This window comes from Narcine bancroftii, chromosome 3 (assembly GCF_036971445.1).
Source record: "Narcine bancroftii isolate sNarBan1 chromosome 3, sNarBan1.hap1, whole genome shotgun sequence".
NCBI lineage: Eukaryota > Metazoa > Chordata > Chondrichthyes > Torpediniformes > Narcinidae > Narcine > Narcine bancroftii.
Window position 1 is genome coordinate 169115280 of NC_091471.1, and position 21468 is coordinate 169136747.

The window sequence follows — 21468 nt, forward strand, 5'->3', positions numbered from 1 at the left end:
GCTATTTAAAAAGAGAAAAAGGCAACAGAAAGGAAATTATACACCTGTGAGTTCAACATGGGCAGTTGGGAAATTGATTGTCAACGATGAGGTTACAGAGTATCCTCAAGATAAGCTAAATTCAGCATAGTTGGCTTAAGGGAAAATACTGCCTGACAGAGCCATTGTCTAGTCTGCCTGTGGTTTCTTCAAAAAAATTCAAAGGAGATATGGTGGATATTGTATATTTGGATTTTCAAAGGCCTTTGACAAGGTGCCATACATGAGGCTGCTTAACAAGATGAATTACAGGAAAGATACTAGTATGGGTAGAAAACAACAAGTGGGAATACAGGGATCCTATTCTGGTTGGCTCCCAGTTACCTGTGGGTCAGTGTTGGGGCCACTTCTTTTTACATTGTATGTTAATGGTTTGGATTGCAGAATAAATTGCTTTGTGGCCAAGTTTGCAGATGGTACAAAGACAGACAAAGGGGGAGATAGTGATGTGGAAACGTAGTGGCTGCAGAGAGACTTAAAGCAGATAGGGCAAAGAAGTGGCAAATGAAAGACAATGTTGGAAAGTGTGTGGTCATGCACTTTGGTAGAAGGAATAAAAGGGCAGACTATTATTAAGGGAAAAAAAAATTAAATATTTGGAGGTGCAATGGACCTGGGAGTCTTCGTGCAGGATAACACCAGGTTGAGTCTGTAGTGAAGAAGGTGAATGCAATGTTGGCATTCATATCTAGGGGAATAGGATATAAGAGCAAGAAAGGAACATGCTGGCATTGGAGAGGATTCAGAGACAATTCACAAGGATGATTCCTGGAATGAATCATTGACGGCTCTTACGAGTTCAGATCATAGAAGTATTTTGAATGATGTAAGGCCTGGGCAGAGTAGATGCGGCAAAGTTGATTCCCATGGTAGGAGAGTCTATGACATGAGGGCACAAATTCAAGATTTAAGGGTGCCCATTTAAAACAGATATGGAGGAATTTCTTTAGTCATAGTGTGATGAACCTCTCAAATTTGCTACCATGGGTAGCTGTGGAGGCCAAGTCATTGGGCATCTTTGAGGAAGAGATTGATAGGTATCTGAATAGTCAGGGATTCAAAGATTATGGGGAGAAGGCAGGAGAATGGGGCTGATTGGGAGAATGGATCAGCTCATGGTGGAGAGGACTCGATGAGCTGAACGGCCTACTTCTGCTCCTATACCTTATGGTCTTCTGGTAAATCTTCACATTTATCTTACAAAGAGAAATGCAATGTGTATTTATTTGAAAAAAAAACCAAACAAACGTGTCAAGAATCAACATACCCACATGATTAATCCACACCCAGCATTTTATTTAGAACAGTGTTTACTTCTGGCTGTAACAAAATGAAGAATAAGCAAAGAAGAATGTCAGACTTTTAAGTGTTTTGGGGCTTATAAAACACCTCAAACCTCTTCAAAAATTAACAGGTTACAATTTGTTTTATTCCTCTTTATAAATGGAGGGAAGAGCTGACTGCCATGTCACACCCTCAATCCAGTGCATTGTTTAACAGCCTCTTAGAAATTCTCACAAGAAAAGTCATGATGAATTATTTTGAGATTAAAGTTTTGCCCATTTCTGCATATTTTTTTTAAAAGTCCAGGGGGAAAAAAAAAGCATTACACAATTTTAACTCCAAAGATGTGCAGAAAAGGATCCATTAAACTAATATCAAAGAATATTTTGGCACAAAAAGTTTAGATTTTCAGGTATTGAATGCTCTTAAGGTTGAGATTTTCTACTGCCTCCATGATGTATAAATTTTAAGTCTACTACCATGCTCCAACAAAGCAAACAAACAATGCTGAAATAAATTTCAGGTAAATGTCTTTTAGTAAGACCATTGAAACATTCAAAGCTGTAATTTCCTTGTTTTTTCCTTCAACTTTTTGTTTTAAGGCCTGGTGGTATTGATTCACTTGATCATTTAGTTTGATCTGGTGCCATTCATTTGCTGTCCATTCTTACATACCATAAATCTTGCTGTTTATTCTCAGGTTTGAATCAGTTTACCCTGCATCTACTCTGTTAATTGTTCCCTGTGCAGAGTCACTTGTCATTACTGGCTACTATTCCATCATTTATTTCGGTAAATTCGGTCTAGTTTCAAAGCAATACTTGTCATGGTGGTTTCATCAAAGGTCATGTAGGGCACATAGAAGATAGTGATGTATGGGAGGATTTTCCACACTCTGGATTCTTCATAACCCTGCAAAATTAAAACAATCAAAACCAACTTAAGGAAAGAAAGCGTCAGCATTTCAAAAAGACAAGTTCAGATCACAGAGTTCATTACACTGTGATCAGATGAACTATTGCTTAGTTTAGGAGTATATTTATCGCAGCCATTCTCACAGCCCACTTAAGGGGAGAGGGATTGAAATCATACTTTTTTTTGTTTTTTTTTTACATAGTCATTAAAAGTACAGAAGAAGTCAACCAAACTTGACTGCTTCATAGCGAAGGGGGCCCATAAACTTTGAGCAGAGTCCTAAAGGCGCCATATCCAAAAATAGGTTGAGAATGGCTGGTTTATAGGATAGTCAGGGTTAATGCAACTTGGGTGAAATCAATGTCACTAAGATTTCCCTGCTTGTGATTTATTCATATCACTGAATGTAACCCACCATTCCAGTTTGTTATCTTAAATGTGACCATTTAGAGATCATAGTTAGTGTACTGGCAATAACCACACCAGCAGTGAGAGTATAAGACAGCTTTAATAAACTAAGAGGTCTTAGTACACGAACAGGTCTTGTCTTTCTGCAAGATGAACCTAGAAGGCTAGACTGTAGCTCTGGACTGCTTTATAGACAAGGTCACCAGAATGATCCCTGGTGACTCCGTGGTGTAATTACATATCACCACAGAGAGCACCCATCCTTCCAGTGGAAGTAACCTGCCAAAGATTAGATGTGTGCCATAACCTTTCCTGATGCTTTATTCACATTTGCATGGTCTCAGCTTTGACCACTGATGCTAAGCAATGCATTGTCCCTGGGTATAGTAGTTTCTCTCATTCTCCAGAGAAAAACAAAAGTTCCAGACACTAGAATCTTGAACAAATAGTGAATTGCTAGAGGAACTCAGCAGGACAGATAGCATCCTTGGGTAGATGTGGTCAGCCAACATTTCAGGTCTGAAGCCTTTATCAAGACTAACATGGAACAGGTAAGAATGCAAATCTTTAGAAATCTTTACAAATCCTGTAGAAAGCAGAGCAGAGTAGTGGACCTTAAGCATTCTGCCTGGAGATCAGTGACTAGTGGAATTCTGCAGGGACACTTCCTGGACTGTTGATCTTTGTCAATTTTTATAAATTCCTAGATATGGAAGTGGAAGAATGGGTCAGCAAGTTTGTTGATGATACTAAGCTTGGGAGGAGTTGTGGACGGTGTTGAAAGTTGCCATAGATCACAAAAGATGATCTAGGCAGGATGCAGTGTTGGGTAGATGGAGTTCAATTCAGATAAGTGTGAGATGATGCACATTGGAAGGTCAAACCTGAAGGCTGGCCTCAGGGTTAATATCATATACTTAACAATGTGGAAGTACAGAGGGATCTTGGGATCGAAATCCATGCATCTCTTAAGTTTGCCATGCAGATTGATAGGATAGTTGAGAAAGCTTTTGGGATGCTGGGCTTCATTAGTTGGGGGATTGAGTACAAGAGTCAAGAGGTGATATTGTAACAATGTTACAAATCTCTGGTGAGACCACTCTTAGAATATTATGTTTAATTTTGGTCACCTCATTAAAGGAAGAATGTGGAAGCTATGGAGAGGATGGAGAGGAGATTTACCAGGATGATGCCTGGATTGGAAAATAAGTCTTATGAGGCAAAGTTAGCAGAGCTGGGACTTTTTTCTTTGGAGCGAAGGATGAGAGGACCCCATCTACAAGATTCTGATAGGCATAGATAAGGTAGACAGCCAGTGCCTTTTTCCCAGGGCAGGAGTAGCAAACACTAGAGGACATCTGTACAAAGTGAAGGAAGGAAAATTTAGGGCATACATCAGGGGTAAGATTTAATGCAGAGAGTTGTGGGTGCCTGGAATGCCTTGCCAGAGGTGGTAGTGGAGGCTGAAACACTAAAGATATTTAAGAGACTCTTAGACTGGCACATGCATGAAAAACAAATAGAGGGTTATGAGGTAGTAAGGGTTTAATTGTCTTTTGGTAGGAATATATAGGTTGGCACAACATCGAACCTGTATGGTGCTGTAGTTTCTTATGTTTTAAATATAAAAGTAGAAAAGAAGCTGGGGGAGAGCACAGGTAATAGAATATAGGCAGAAGATGTAGGAGATGGAGAGATAAGTAGAAGGAGAAACCATAAAGAAAGGGGAGGGGAAAAGATTATTTCAGGGGAAAATATGCCCAGGAGTAGTTAACGAAGAGATGGAAAGAGTGGAATCAGATGGAGGTAGTGGGGGGGGGGTGGGGGTGGGGAGACACCTAAAATTAGAGATATCAATGTTCATGCTGTTAGATTGAAGGTTGTCCAGGAAGACTATGATGTCCCTCACACTCTCACCTAATTTTATTTTACTCTCTATCCTCTTGGTCTGGGTAATGCAAACATTGGATACAATAGGCAAATAAAGATGACTGCAATGCCAGAAAACTGAAGCAACACATAAAATGCTGGAGCACCCCAGCTGGTCTGGATACAATATCTTCCGACCGGCCCTTTTTTACATCTGCAAATTTTTAACCATTTCAATCTATCCCTCTTCTTACATTTAAGATGACCCAACTTTTTTTTCTTGCTTTCCATTCGTACTTCCATGCAGCAGACAGTATCCTGGTGCATCAGTGCTGTAGTACATTCTTTGCTGCTTTACAGTGCTTCCAGTGGTTATAGAGCTTCACAGAACCATAGAACATGATAGTACAGAAACAGGTCCCTTCGATCCTGCTAATCTGTGCCAAACCACTTTTTTGCCTCGTCCCACTGATCTGCACCCAGTCCATATCCCTCCATACTTCTCCCATTCATGTACCTGTCAAAATTCTTTTTAAATGTTAAAATTGAGCCTCCATTCACCAATTTAGCTGGAAGCTCATTCCACACTCCCACCACTCTCTTTGAGAAGAAGTTCCCCCTCATGGTCCCCAGAAACCTTTCCCCTTTCACCCTTAATGCATGTCCTCTGGTTTGTATCTCATCTACCCTTAGTGGCAAAAGCCTACCTACATTTACTCTGTCTATCCCCCTCTTAATTTTAAATACCTCTATCAAATCTCCCCTCTTTCTTCTACACTCTAGGAAATAAAATCCTAAGGCAATAATATCCTAAACTGTTTAACCTTTCCTTGTAACTCAGTTCCTGGCAACATCCTAGTAAATCTTCTCCGCACTCTTTGTATCTTATTGATATATTTATTGTAGTTAGGTGAGGAAAACTGCAAACAATACCCTAAATATGGCCTCACCAATGCCTTATACAACTTTACCATAACATCCTAACTTCTATACTTAATACTTGGATTTGTGAAGGCCAATAAGCTAAAAGCTCTCTTTATAACCCTGCCCACCTGTGATGCAACTTTCTGGGAATTGTGTATCTGTATTCCCAGATCCCTCTGTTCCACTGCACTCCTAAGTGCCCTACCATTTAACATATATGTCCTTTTTTGGCTTGTCCATCCAAAATGCAATGCCTCAAATTTGTCTATATTAAATTCCATCTGCCATTTTTCAGCCCATTTTTCCAGCTGGTACAGATCCCTCTGCAAGCTTTGGCAACCTTCTTCGCTGTCCACAACACCTCCAACAATTTGGAACTCTAAATGTGAAAGCAGACTTTCTATATTATTCAAATCTGCTTGCAGCTGTTGACAGGATAAGTGAATCTGCATTTTCCCAGTCACTCCACTCCAATATTAGTCATATTATTAGTCCCTTTGAAATATCTTTTCTGAACCCTAGGTTTCAAATTCCTCAGAGAATATAAAGAGTGGATTTACTATCCCTTCCCTTAAGAAAATGGCTCACAACCAAAATCAATGCAGTATTACTTTAATCTACGAAGTCTTCTGCAGCCAGCCTCTTCAGAACCTCTGAGTGATGGAGGAGAAACAGGAACCCAAGACTGAAAGATTTTACATGTTACAGTGCCAAGGGAAGGGCATAATGTTTCTAATCATAGACTGTATGTCTGACTTTCTGTCATTGCGCAGAAAACTTCAGGGATAGGTCAGCTCAGGATCATACAGAGGAGCCAATTGAATTATTTGTTACAGTCTTTTGTAAGTTTCAAATTTATTCTCTTTATACCTGGTTTCAAGGAATATATATATTTTTGCAAGCAAGGAACCTCCCTCATGAACTAATAGGCTCTTTATGTTGCTCCAGATTTTCTGGACTTGTATTAATTCAAAAGAATGAGAATTACTCCCCAACTGCTGAGCAATTTACCTTTACTTGATATTTCTCTGTGTCCTGCTCAAGAGAATCCTTAACTTTCGGGTTCTGAAGCGGAAGATCCCTCCCAATATATTTTCGGCCTCCTTAAAAAAAAATAAAACATTAGCATAACTGAGCCAGCTGTTATATGAGGTGGTTAAAGATAGGTGCCTCTTTTTATTTTGAATATTTTTGTTTATTTTTCCAAAAAGATACATAGTAACATTTTAAGTACAATATCTTAAACTTTTTCTCACAAACACAACAAACAAAAACAAAACAGTCCCTCCCTCTTCCCCCCTTCCATAAGGGATCTGTTTGTTCACCATCAGAGCTTACATATATTTTATGTATATAAAGTACAGTTGGGGAAACTACATTTATGTGTGTGTGTGTGTGTGTGTGTGTGTGTGTGTGAGTGAATGATAGTGTGCATGTGTATATATAAATAAAAAATAGTTTTGTCATTTTTTGTTCCTTTTTATTACTGTATCTGGGCCCCTATGTGGTCCAGGTATGGATGCCAGACCTTTAAAAAAGTATATTTATTCTTTAAGTTATATGTGATTTTTTTTTCCCATAGGTATACAGCTGTTCAACATGTAGAGGGGAGTCGGACTTCCAAGTGATCGCAATGCATTTTTTTGCTACCGCCAGTGCTATTTTTATAAATGAGATTCAATATTTGGTCAATTTGTCACTTATTTCCATGAAATTACCTAATAGATATAGCTCGGGGTTGCCCGTGAAGGTCACTCATATTATCTTGGTTAATTTTTCTGCAATTTCTTGCCAAAATGGCCTCACCTTCATGCATGACCACATAGCATGAGAAAAATTCCTCTCTTAGTCCCACATCTGAAACACATCTCTGAAATTTTGGCTTTTGATCAGCATAACTTTTGTGGGGTAAGATATAATTGGTGTAAAAAATTATACTGAACCAGTCCACATCTTGCATTTATAATTGATGTCATGCTGTCCTTACACCAATCTGACCAGCTTCTTTCTGAAATCACCATAACCAAGTCCGACTCCCATCTTTCCCTCAACTTCTGCAATCCTGGTTTTGCACTTTCGTTCTGGGGAGAAGAGTAAATTTTTGTTAGAAATTTGGATGTATTCCCCATCCAGACTGTTCATTCAGTTTCACTAATTTCAGATGGGTTCAACGTTGGTCCCCATCTTTCTCTTAAGCTGGAAAAAACAGAAGAAGGTTTCATTGGCCACTCCATATTTGTGTTTTAATTGTTCAAAGAACATAAGGGTTCCTTCCGTGTAATAGTCCTTGTAATGGAGGATTTAGACCAGCTTATGCAAGAAGGGATGCAGTTGCATCAGAAGACATAACCTAAATTCCACCATGGGGCCCAGGGATGCAGTTGAATAGGAAGACATAATCCACCATGAGGCCCAGGATGCATATGAATTAGTAGACACATCTAAATTCCACCATGAGGCCCAGAGATGCAGTCGTCTTTTGTTGGTCGCAGACTATCAGGAGACCTTGAAGATAATTAAATTGTTTATTCAAAGAGATAAGCTATGAGTAAACAATTTTTTGGGTAATATAAGCCATGGTCCCACTGCTGAAGTTTGAGACTCTCTGAGCGGTGGAAACGTCTCTCAGCAAGAAGAATTTCTACCCTTAGAGTCCAGCTAATGTCCCGGTTGGGGGAGATGGAGAAGCTGCTACCGGCCCCCCGACAACCTACTACAAGTGTGCGGTCATTGCCTTGCTTCAGCAGTTGGGACCAGTCCAGGCGTTGATAAGTATAATTGGGAAGGGCTTGCATATTGTAGTTTGAATTCAGCTTTAGATTTAGTAATAAAGACTTGTATAGACTGAAGTGCTCTAGGTGTGTGTGTCTGTTTTCTTTCGGTAGCTCAAACACTGTGACCAATCTAAAACGAACAAAGTGAGAGGTACAAGTTTACCCAGGACAGTCCTTAATATATACCTTTATCATAACACAAATTTAATATTTTATGCCCACATTCATAGGCAATAACACATTTTTACACAGAGGTGCTTTTATTGATATCCCTACTTTTTTCCTATATATTCATTAATTTCTTGCCATGTTCTAATCATATGTATTAGTGTGGGATTATCTGTCTTTTTCTTTAGTGATTTAAAACTCCATTTATAGATAAAGTCCTTTGCTTCCCCTTCCTCCATTGAGTACATTCCCTTTTGAACCCAAGACGGTGGGGGGGGGATTGTCTTCAGTGAAGTAAGCTGTGAGAAATCTAGCCTGACCAGCTAGGTAATATTTTTTCCAATGCAATTCTTGATACCTTATTATTCCATAGGAACTGAAAATACGGTGGTTTAGTAGCTTAAAAAAGATTTTAGGTAACGGAATAGGCAGCGATTGAAAAAAGTATTGCAGTCTTGGCGTCACTTTTATTTTGACACAGTTAATCCTTCCCACCAAAGTAATTGGTAAGTCTCTCCATTTCTGTGGGTCTCCTCCTATCTTCCCAAGAAGAGGAACAGAATTTAGTTTGGACAAGATATTTTATTTTATCCATCTTCCATTTAAATTTACTTCCTTTTTGGTATCTTTCATATTCAAAATTTGTTAATGGCATTATCTCATTTTTATCCATATTTATTTTGTAGCCTGATATTCTTCCATATTTTTCTAGTGTTACTTGTAATTTTTCAAAGGATTTAGCTGGTTCTGATAGGTACAATAGCACATAATTGGCGAATAGACTGATTTTATGTTCTTGGAAGCTCTTTATATTCGGATCCCCTCTTATTATCTCCACCAATGGTTCAATTGCTAAAATAAAAAGTTCTGGGGGATGGGGGATCCCTGTCAGCTTGATTGACTCAAGAAAACATGGCTGACATCTGATTATTTGTTATTATTTTAGTTTGTAGTTTATGGTTTAAAATTTTTATCCAATTTATAAATGTTCTGCCTATACCAAATTTTTTCAGTGTTTTAAATAAAAAGGGCCATTCTAAACAGTAGAATGCTTTTTCTTCATCTTGGGAGAATGTAATACTTGGATTCCATTCAGATTTGGCCATGTGAATTATATTAAATAATCTTCCTAGACTATTTGAAGAATGCCTTCCTTTAACAAATCCTGGTTGGTCTGTAGGTATCTGTTTTGGCAAGTATTGTCCTAACCTATCAGCCAATGCTTTCACTAGTATCTTATAATCAGCATTTAAGTTTTTTTGTGGGTCCCCAGTTTTATTTTGGTAACACTGTTGAGAATGACTCCAGGAGGGTCTGTATTTCCACAGATTTTTCTAGGACATTTATTAAAAGGGGCATTAAAATAATTATTTGAATTGTCTATAAAACTCAGGTGGAAATCCATCCTCTACTGGTGATTTATTTGCCTGTAGGGTGCCCTGGGCCTTTTCAATTTCTTCCCTTGTGAAATGAGTATCTAATTCCATCTTTTCTCTCTCTTCCAGCCTTGGAAGTTCAACATTCAGCAAAAATTCTTCCATTTCATTCTCATCTCCAAGTAATTCTGATTTGTATAGTGTCATGTAATATTGTCTACAAGTTTTGTTAATTTCCTTTTGTTTATATGCTAGAGTATCTGTTTCTGTGTTTATAACATTTTTCATTCTTGATGACTCCTCTATTTTAATCTGCTAAGCTCTAACTTTCTGTGCCTATTCACCCAACTCATAGTATTGTTGTTTAGTTTTTAATAAAACTTTTACTGTCCTATATGTTTGTATTGCATTATATTTTGGATTTTTATTCTCCGGTAATCAGTATTTTTCTTGTAGCCCTGTTCTTTGATTTTTTTTTCTTTAATATCCTTCTCCAAACTGTTTACTATTCCCTCTTAAGATTCTTCATATAGGATATAATTTGTCCCCTTAAATATGTCTCAAGCTTGTCCCATACCAGAAAACTATTATTTAATAGATGGCAGTTTTGTTTCACAAAATATTTCTACCTGTCTCTTTAAATTTGAAGAAGTTTGTTCTTTTAAGCAATGTGGTATTGAGATGCCATCTATATACATTCTCTTGCTTTTCCATTGTTGCTATAATTAATATTAATGGAGAGTGGTCTGATAGAAGCCTCACTAGATATTCTGTTTTTATCACTGTACTTTTTAACTGGTCAGACATTAAAAATAAGTCAATCCTTGTAATGTGAGTTGTGCATAAAGTTTCCATCATGTTCAGGATGGAGGCTATTATCTTGGGCCCACTCCTCAGCTCTGCTGGCTTCAGCCAGTCCCAAGGTCCCTGCTGAGTTACTCCTCATTAGGCTTCCACTCAGTGTTCTTGGCTGAGCTGTTACTTCTTCAGTTTTTGTTTTTTGTGGCCTCGGTCATTTAAAACCAGTTTTATCCATTTTTTGACAATACATTTCTGGTTTTTGAGCTTTTAAACCATCTTTTTAATACTTTTTGTGGAGAGTTCTTACGAAACACTTCTGCTGAGCTCATTAGCAGGGCCATGCCCCCAAGAGAGATATATCTTTATCTTATCTGTGACTATTTTCCCTGAGAAAGTGTAATATTTAAAATAATCTCAAATAATTGATAGAATATTATAGGTGACAATTTTGGTTCAATCAAACCGCATTTGCAGATAAAATGAATGATTTGTTTCAGATATAAACATGTGGTAGGATAGAAACATACAAGTGTCAGGGGAAGGATGTCTGGGAATTTTGACATTTGATGGAACTTTACCAGACCCAATAAAACTTTAAAAATAAGTCTTTTTTTTCCAAACTAGTGTGTCAGTGAGACCTTTCCATAAAAATATTATTAGACTTCCCTCATCTAAACTCAAATAAAGAGAATGGAATGACTAAAATCCAGATGTACAATAATTTAAAACAATGAGATCCACTTATGGCATGACTCAAATACAGTAAAAATCCCCATTATCTGGTACCAACTGGGTTCACGAATGCCGGAAATGTGAATTTTCTGGTTGAGTGAGACAGTCTTCCAATGTCTAACTAATACACCATTTAAAAGACAAAAGACAATGAAAAATGTAAAGTAATTTGAAAAAAAATTAATATTGTAGGCTTTAATTATGTAAAGCTCATTTTAATCAAGCAATTCCCATAAGTTACAAATTTAAATTTGAACCCTGTTCGCTGGTGCTGTAACAGTGTTGTGCTAGCCATTACACTAATCCGTGCTGCCATCATAAGTAACCCCCCCTCTCTCAGGTTTATAAATAAAGCCTTACTAATATACTATTATACTAATCATGGTGATTAAAAGAGAGATCAGATGGAACTGAGGGAAAGAGAAAGCAGAAGAATCCAGTTGGGAGATGGAGGTGAAGGGTCATGGAATAAAAGAGGATGGAGACATGAGAATGGATGGGGTGGGTGAGAAAGTGGACGGAGAGAGGAAGGAATAGAAGTTATATGTAAAAAAAAAGAAAAAGGGACTCATTTTCTAAAATAAGAAAATTTTTGTTCATACCATAAATCAGAGTATTGAATACAGGAGTTGAGATGTCATGTTAAAGTTGTATAAGGCATTGGTGAGGCCAAATTTGTCATATTATGTATGGTTTTGGTCACCAAATTATAGGAAGGATATAAACAGAATAGAGAGCACAGAGGAGATTTGCAAGAATGTTGCCTGGGTTTCAGGGTTTGAGTTACAGGGAAAGGTTGAGCAGGTTGGGACTTTACTCCCTGGAGCGTAGAAGATTGAGAGGTGATTTGATAGAGCTATTTAAAATTATGAGGGGGACAAATAGAGTCAATGTGGACAGGGTTTAACATATAACATTTACAGCACAGTAACAGGCCAGTTCGGCAATTATCTTCCATGCTGAACACCTTCTCTCACCTAGTTCCATTGACCCACACTTGGCCCATAATCCTGGACCATAATCTCTCGTCCATATACCTATCCATATTGCCCAAATGTAATATGAAGTGTTGCTCCACTATTTTATGTTGAGTCTCACTCTGGCACTGGAGAAGGCCCAGAACTGTCAAGTTGGTTTGTGAATGGAAAGGGGAATGCCTCCAGGAGCTCAGGGTGGTAATTTGGGACAGAGCTCAGATGAAGTGTTCCTCAAGTTTGCATTTGGTTTCATTAATTTAGAGGAGGCCACATCAGGAGCAGAGAATGAGAGAGGTGGAATTAGAGGAGATGCATATAAATCTTTGCCTCATATGGGACTGTTTAGGTCCCTGCATGGTGGTGAGGGAGGGGGTGTAAAATCAACACTTGCACTTTCTGTGGTTGCTCTTGTAAGTATCAGGTGCAGTGAGAGCAGAGAGGAGCAGACAAGAGGATCGTGGAGAATGTGATCCCTGTGGAATGCGGAAAGGACGGAATAGATGTGTCTGCTCGTGAGGTCTAATTGTAACTGTTGGAAATGATGCAGAATGATATGCTGAATGCAGAGGCTAGTGGAATGATGGGTGAGGACAAGAGGAATCCTATCCCAGTTCTGTTTGGAGGTGGATGGATGGAAGTTTTGTTCAGATTGCTCAACATCAGATATTGGTATCCTTAAAATTACTTTTTCTTCATTAATCAGGGCATTTGGGTACAAGAGTTGGAATGTGATGTTCTAGCTCTACAAGGAGTATTGTGTGTAGTTATGGTCATCTAGCTATAATGTCATTAAAAGTGGAAAGAATGCAGAAAGGATTCATGAAAATTTACCAGGCCTGGAAGACTTGAGTTACAAGGAGACACTGGATAAGCTGGGAATTCTTTTTCTGCAGAGTGGAGTCCTTATGGAGGTATTTAACATCATGATGGGTTTAGATAAGGTGAACAGTCATGGTCTTTTCCTCAGAGTATGGGACTTAAATCTGTCCCCTCTAAAGGTAAAGGGGGAAGGGTTAATAAAACTTGTGAGGCAAATTTTTCTCAAAGGTTGGAACGTACATGAAACAAGCTGCCAGAGGAAGTGATAGAGGCTGGTACAATTACATTTCAGAGACATTCCAAATGGTGCATGGATAGAAAGGGGTTAAAGGGACATGAGCCAAACACAGGCAAATCGAATGAGCTTAGGCAGACAATTTGGTGGCATGTATGAGTTGGGCCAAAGAGCCTATTTCTGTGCTGTGAAACTCACACAGACCAAAAGAATATTTGTTTTTACAGACCTCCTCTCCAACACCCACAACCACAAATTTTCTTTCATTTGAAGTTAGAAAATGATTCTTCCTCCTCCTTTAAATGTGCATGCCTTAGACAACTCACAAGAAGACCGGAGAACAGATGTTCTCCCTGTCCTTTCTCATTTCCCCAGCAACCAACATCTTACTTGATGTTTATTCAGTTTACTAAGGGGTTAAAAATGTGATGCTGCTTTATCAATATTGTCACTCTGTCATCTCAATTACTATTCAGAAACACAAAGACCAACTAATCATTTTTTTTAACTAGTCATTTGCCCCGAAGCCTGCAAAAACCTGAATTATGGTGGTACTTGTTCAACCCATAATCTTGTCGCTGAACTCCGAGGCTTCATATTCTAGGATCCTGACTACTATATCTCAATGGAAACAACATCTTTGTTGTTCCATTACAAGAAGTTAGGATCAAATGCGATACACAATCATTTCTCAGCTTCTTTCTCTTCTACCCTCCAATGTGTAACAATCTGTTATCTCTTACCTGTTTGCTTGTGCTTCTCCCCTTCCTCCCTCCATATTTTTATTCAGGTGTCTACCTATTTTTCTTTATTCCTGATGAATAAGGCATCCCCAAATGCAACCCTACCATGCCTGTCATCTGATTAACCATGTCACTCCTCCTATGTTCCTTCTTCCTTTCTTGCTCTGTTAAAATTCTGTTAATGTCCAGTCAAAAGCAATTTATAATAGGACGGGTAGATGGTGGGAGAATAAAATGCACTTGGGATCTCAGCAGATCATGTGAGGAGGATCATTGATTGTATACAGAGATTAAAGATTAGCACAAACTGGTTTGGCATTTCTGTGATACATGATGACACTGTTCTTACCGTACTTCTCCCGTTGGACCATCAGCCTCGAATTCTCCTCCATTTGGAACCAGTAGAGAGCCACAAAACTGCCTTTTTCTCTTGCCAGTCAATGGTCTGCCATGAATGCTTACCCCTGTAGTGCCATCTATAAGTGTACCCCTTTGGCCTGACTCCACAGAGTCTGGATGATTTACCACTTTCTGGACCATCTCAGAGTCCTCTAGGACCCTCCTCTTCTGACTGTTGAGCTGCATCTGGTAGGTGAGAATGTGAAGGGTGGACTTTATGCTTTCAGCAGTAACCTGCTTCATGACCATAATACTCTTCATGGCTTCCATGATGTGTGCCATCTTTCCCAAATTTTTCTCAGGTACCTTGGCCAACCTCTCCAAAAGCATCTCCAATTGCCTGTAGTTGTGGCTCAAGTGTGTTTCAGTGTTGCCATAGTTTATGGATGCTACATAAGGCACTGTATTCACAAACATGCTAACACCAAGATTAGTTTGTTTCATATAGTCCCGAACAGCTATTATCTCAGACATCTTCCTTGACAGAACCTGAACTGCATAGGAGTAATTGCTGCTTTCCCTGTACTTGAAGATCACATCCAATTCTTGTTTTAGGATGGAGATTGCCTGCTCAAGTTCATTAATTGAGTCCTGCAGGCATTCCTTGTGGGGAAATGAAAAGATTGAATGGTCCTGTTGATCGTGAAGAAGTTCAGGAAGCAAGGACAAGTCAAACCAGAGCATCCCCCTGTAGGTCGGATGGTTCACACGATGAGCCATCAGGTTCTTCAGATAGTGAGCTGTCTCTAACATCATGACCAGCTCAATGTAGATTTCAGTAGCGTCAGGCTTCAGGAGAATAGGGTCAATGTTCTGGGCAGCAGCTGGAACAGAAAAGTTGGCCTCAGTCACCAAGACTTTCTGAGCCCCGACATCTTGGAACACATGGAAAACTTGTTTCAAAGACTGCACTTGACTTTCGCACTTGAGAAGGAGCTGTCGCAGTTCTGCCTGCTGAGCACCTCGGGAAAGCTCCAGGATTGTTCCGGCAGAATCAAACTGCTCTGGTAGAAGGTGGAGGCAACTTTGGAAGCAATTGCTCAGTCCAAGTTCTTGGTGTTCTGGGATGCAAGCCTCTACTGACGGGAGTGACATCATATCCACTGACCTGGCGAGCTTGGAAGCCACTTGGCTGCTGTCTGTTTGCCCTTTTCTATTTATAGACATCCTCCTTGAGCAGCTATATCCATTATACAACAAACACAGTGCCTCCCTGTTTAACTCAGAGATTCGCTTCCCTGGCCTGCCTGCTTGACTCCAGTCCTCTCCTACTTCAGATCCCTCATCATTATCACAATTTCCTCTGTTTTGCCAAACCAGCATCTTGGCTGCGTTGAACCGAAGGTGCTCAAGCCCAAACCATCCAAGCTCTTTGTTTGGCACTGAACTCCCATGGATGAACCTTGTTTTCCCATTTACAAAGTCAACAATGAACCACAGATGTAGCAACTTGGCCACATCACACTGGTCCTTGGGTAGGCCAGTAAGTCTGCTTATCAGCCCCCATACATGCTTGTGCAGTGCTTCCAAATCTTCCAGACTGTCCCCGTAGTTAACACTGGATGTGACTGGGACAGAGAGGCAGAAACAAGGGCAATCTGAAGGGTTTTGTATTACTGATGAGTATTCATCCAATTCCCGTTTGTACTTCAGGTGGACGTAATAGGCATTTTTCCCCCTTGTTTCTGTCTGGCAGGATTTTAGTATCTCTGCCTGGTGGTGACTCAGTGTTTCCAAACAGCTGCTGTGCACCCTCTCTTGGAAAGATGGGTACAGACTATACTGCTTCTGGTAGCCCGCTTTCTTGGTCAGCAAGTCACCATATAAAGTCTTGTCATACCACAGGAGGCTCCGAAACCTTGGGCCACCTGTCAGGAAATTGACTTTGTTTTCCACGAACTGCACCGTTTCTATCATCATCTGCAGTTCCACGTATGGCTCCAGTGCACTGGGTATTAGGTGCACTGCATTGGCAGTGTCCTGCAGACCATTGCGTAGAAACCACTCTCTACAAATAATGGTTTCTGCAAAGGACATGCCCTGTGACCATTCAAACCTCTGTATGAATCTAGGCAACATCCTCTCACACTTCACTTTCAATCTTTCTAAGCTTTCCAGTCGTGATGTGCGGTCAGCTAGTTGCAGAATCTTAGATAGCTGGGCTACCAGAACTCCAGATTGTTGGGCTTTGTTTGAGTTTTGTGGCAGTCTGATTTTATAGCCTACTTTTTGATCTTCAACCCTGCCAGCCTTTTGATTCACATCAGGCACTCTGATGTCTATCAATCCATTCTCTGAAGTAATTTCCCCTTCCCCTCTCTTCATTTCTAGCGAATCCTCATTTCTAGATTTGTTTCTGGAATTTTTGGGGAATTTCATTATGCTGGACCCCTGCTGGAAAGTTTCAGTCCTCAGGTCAAATTGAGTTTCCACTATTTGGGAATCACTTGTATACTGCCCCTCTCCATGAGACACAGCAACCTGCAGCGGAGTAGTGTGTCCCATCTCTGGACTGATTATTGAGATTTGAGGATCAGTCCAAGGTTCCACATCATGACTGAATTCAAATTGGGAGTTACTCATTGGCATATCTGCTTGCTGTTCAGTTGTTTTTAATTCAACACAAGGCATTTCTTGCTCCAGTTCAGATGCCATAGTATGTGAAGTTATTGCATTGTCTCTAACCTGATGCAAGTCTGAGAGCTCTGATACCTTTGATTCTAAAGGGAAAGGTATAACTGGGGATTCACCTTGGAAATATTGCGGCACAGTGTCAACAAGTAGTGTTTTCTCCAAGATGTTAGTTTGGAATTGTGTTGGTTCGGGACAGAATAGGTGTCCTAATGCAATGAACTTGGGGAGCTTAAAAGGGTGAAGAGTGTCCAGTGTTTGGCCTTCACAGGGAGAAATTGGGTCTGAACTATCGTGTTTACAGTAGTCTATCTGGTCCTTGCCAGATGGAGTTCTTGCTTCAATTTCACTCTGGGATTGTAACCTGTACTGCACCTCTGTTTGTTCAGAGGGCGGTTTCATTGGATGTTGTGCACCTCGACATTTCCCCAGTTGGGAAGTAGGTGATATTTCCTCTTGGGGCTTGTTTAAAAATTCTTCCTTTTGAGAGCCAAAGCAACCTTCTATCTCTGGTAGAAATTTAAATACCGTTTCTAAGTTCATGTTCCCCCAAACACACAATCTGCTCTCTTGGGGGTCAATACTTAATTCCATTTGGGATTTTCTAAGAGCAGATTTAGTTGTAGATTCCAATTGCTCAGGATCCAGTGGGATGCCTTTTACTTTAGCACTTACTAGGTGACAATCAACTTGCGGTTCTGCCAAGGTGGACCTTTCTCCAGGTTGAAGTGGAACTTGACTCAACCTTGCTGGTGTGATTTGTGTATGACTCTCCAGTTTAAAAGCACTCTGGGAGTGGACTTTATTTTGCATGGGGTTGGGAAACACCCCTGAATTTACCACTATGCTAGGGACTGAAGTCTGTTCCACACTGTCTGCAGTACATGCATCCTGTTCACTTTTGTTGGCCTGCCTTCTGCACCTTTTACCCTGCCTACCCTTGTAGATCTGTCTCACGTCAGTGAGTAAACACTTTGATTGCTTTTTGCTGCTGATCCCACGATTCTCTGAATCATTTTTTTGAATAGGATGATTTTGATTATGATGTTGTTGACAATATGCTTCACAGCTTTCCCAGAAAATAGGCACACCAATTCTTCTCAAAATTTTTGAAGACCTACCAACCCTCTCAAACGCTTTATTTAAGTTCCTCTCTGCATGGGTAAGCAGCGTCGAGAGTCGACCGTTCTTGCTGAAGGAAGCTTCACTCGACAGAACAGTGAGCGCTTGGGCAACCTTTCTTTGACATTGATTGAAAGCATCAACACGGCCTTTATATAGAGAATAAAGATTATCAGTGGTTTTGTCAGTTTCTCTGACATTCCTTTTATTGCCATCCAAGGAAGATATTGGATCATGTGGGACATACTTGGTACATCTCTCAGATTGGACTGGAGCCTGGGTTTTGCTATCCAGGTTGTTTTGTTCTCTTACTGTTTCAATATTTTTATCAAAACATGATATGGCTTTGCTTTTATCAGTAAACCAACTCCAACAGTCTTCCTTAATGTGTGTATGGGATGAAATTTCCGTTTCAACAGACCCAGTGTTATCTTTGTGAGCATTCCTTCTATTCATACAAAGTTCCCTCTTAATGTTCAATGAAATATCAGAGTTTGAGGTAACTTTAGAACCCTTTTCCAAGCAGTTTAGTTTCTTAAAGGGGTGATTTAACTTCTTTAGATCCTTGCTAGGTGGCTTTGATACAGATATTTTTCTAACTTTTGTCCTCAACACTGATTCTTCACAAAGGTTGTCAGTTACTGATCTGTGCCTTTTCAAATTCTGATCAGGTCTGTGAATGCTCTCGGTGTCATGGTATTCATTTGAACTCTCCCCTTCCTCCATATCGGATTGGACACCTGCCAGCATTTCAGCGAGTTCTGTTGCCATGTTGCAGCTATGATCGATTGGGTTCGGAGGACGACCTCCATGTCCATGCATGGGAAACCTTTCATCGGTTGGTAAGACACAGAGAACATCTGTCTGCATACAGGTTTTAGTGTTCAACAGATCAGGGCAACTTAATACTGTCTTGTTAGAAGTATGATGGAAACCAATCTCAGATTTGTTTTTTTTATTTTCAGTTATATTTTCACACATCACTCCTTCTGTATTTCGTTCTTTGGTGTCTGCCTGCGATGTCTCCCTTAATCCTGAATTTCCCAACATGAATACAGGCTTACTGGTTTGCCCAAGGGAAACCACTTCCCAGACTTTCTCAGCTGTTTCCTGGCAGCTCTTCCTTTGCCCTTCAGTGCTGCTTCTGATCAGTCTGTGAGGTTCACCAGAGATGGCCACTTGGTTAAAAGTTTGATCAGATGGCTCTGACAGTGCAGGGTCTGGATAAGACCTTGAATTAAGACCACTGCTTAAGGTTATTTGCAGATTGGAAATGCCTGAGACTGGTAATCTTGCACTGGCTGGCAGTGAACTCGTCTGGAATCCATCATCTTCACCATCAGGAACCTTTGTATATTCAAGAGCCAATTGACTGGCTCCAATTACAGCTGGTGGTGGAATCTTCTGACTAACTTTATCAGTTTTTTTGCCTGAACTTGAGCCTGGATTTATTTGTAATTCATTTTCTCTGGAAGTTTCAAACAGATTCTCCCATTCGATCCGCGCTTCTAAGAAATGGAGCAAAGGGTCCGAGTTTGGTGATTTTTCATAAGATTCTTCTGAATACTTACTGAAAGTAACAGATACCTGAGCTTCTTCTTGGTCACTGTCACGAAATGACCTCACATCAATGTTGTTGATCTTTCCAATTCCCAGTGAGCTCTGGATTCGTTCTGCCACTGCGTTTTTAGCATTTATTTCAACATTTATCCTTCCTTTAGAAACAGCTGATGTTCCATTTGTATCTGAGAGCTCTGCATTTGTCTCTCTCCAGTCACGTGAGTGGTGAGCCGCACTCGGGAATTTGAATTGCATTGACTGTTCTGCTCCCCCTCGTCTGGAAGCAGCAGATGGAGGTGATGCCTGCACCTGATATTTGGTAACAGGTGACACATTTTGAGTCTTTTGTTCATCAGAGGACCTCTGTATTGCTTCAGCAGTTGCAGAGGTTCCAAGAGCATTTTCAGTGCACACATCAAACCCTTCTGCAGCTGCAGCCATTGCATTGTGTGAAAGGCCACTGTCAACTGTACTCATGTCACACACAACATGGTTCAATGCTGTTTTGTTGGCCTGAGAACCTCCAGCTAATTCTCTTTCCTCCTCTTTTGTATCAGACAACGTGGCTGGACTTTGTTGAAGTCCCTTGGGCCCCGAGGATATGCTGGTAGCGTCACTGCAGCCAGATGGATTACCCCAGTGCATCACAACACATGAGCAAGACTTTGAATCCTGTCCTGAGGACCCATTTGAGCAACACAGTGAATTACTGTCTTGTGATCTGGATGGAACAGCATTGCAGCCCAGGCCAAGTCCAAGTTCATTTTTATATCTTTCATAATACTTCTCATATTTCTTTAATCTGCTGTAGAAAGCCCTTTTATCTACCTGGCTGAGCCTCTCAAGTGAATTGATTTTTGATAGTTTGTCCTTGTCACACAACACCAAATACTCTGAATATTTCCTCAACTTTTTCTTCACCTCACTTTCATACAAGTTTAAATCCTCAAAATAGGGCTGTTCACAACGTTTGGCTACATTTGCCCTGGAAGGGAATGTACATTTTTGTGAATCTGAGTCTATTTTCATGTTTAACTCTGTCAAGGAGGAAAAGCCATCATCTTTTTCCACTGTCTTGAGATCACAGTGAGCAACAACTTCAGAGGTGACTGCAGGACTGTCTGGGGTGCTCTGAGATCCACCACAGGCTGATGACATAACCAGCTCTGATACTTCCAAAGGTTTAGAATTGATAAGGTCCTCTGATGCATCCTTCAAGTCCTGATTTGCTACTTCATTGTCCTCAGTTCTGCCCAGCACCAGCTGTTTGGCTAAATTCACCCTTAGATACTGATCAGGGAGGGAGGAACAAGTATTCAGAAAGCAAATAGTCTTTATTAAGGTGTTAATTTTGTTCAGTTCTGTACTAGGCAGTGAAATCTTGGCAGGAGCTGAATGCTCCTTTCTATTATCCACACTGCCTTCAATCTTCACTCGCCTTGGATCCTGGTTAGTACTCGATGTGACCGTTTTGACGAGGCTATTACTCGGAGACAATTGAACAGGAGAAGTGGTTGGATCTTTCTTTTTGCTATATTGCTGATATACAATTTTGGCATTTTTCCCTTTGCCTTGCCTTTGGGCAATAGTCCAGCTCTTCAATCTGGTCACTTCTGTGGGATTTATGGTTGGAATTAAAGGAGAATAAAGTTAATGAATCTTTTCACATTATTTCATAACACAATTAGGAGC

At 40.1% G+C, this 21468-nt stretch overlaps 1 protein-coding gene across 5 annotated transcripts in view; it reads right to left on the reverse strand.

The window, feature by feature from the left end:
• Window positions 1-2146: 2146 nt before the first annotated feature.
• LOC138757833 (testis-expressed protein 15) overlaps window positions 2147-21468 on the reverse strand; it is a 50903-nt gene continuing 31581 nt past the window's right edge. For 4 of the 5 annotated variants that reach the window (XM_069925792.1, XM_069925793.1, XM_069925795.1 and 1 more), the window contains 3 exons: window positions 14414-21389; window positions 6451-6542; window positions 2147-2235 (listed from right to left, as the gene is read on the reverse strand). In XM_069925792.1, the coding sequence (XP_069781893.1) occupies window positions 6491-6542; window positions 14414-21389 (7028 nt within the window). In that variant the 3' untranslated portion in view covers window positions 2147-2235; window positions 6451-6490. Of the gene's footprint in view, window positions 2236-6450; window positions 6543-7426; window positions 7521-14413; window positions 21390-21468 lie in introns of those variants that run through there. The other variant, XM_069925794.1, reaches the window with a different exon arrangement.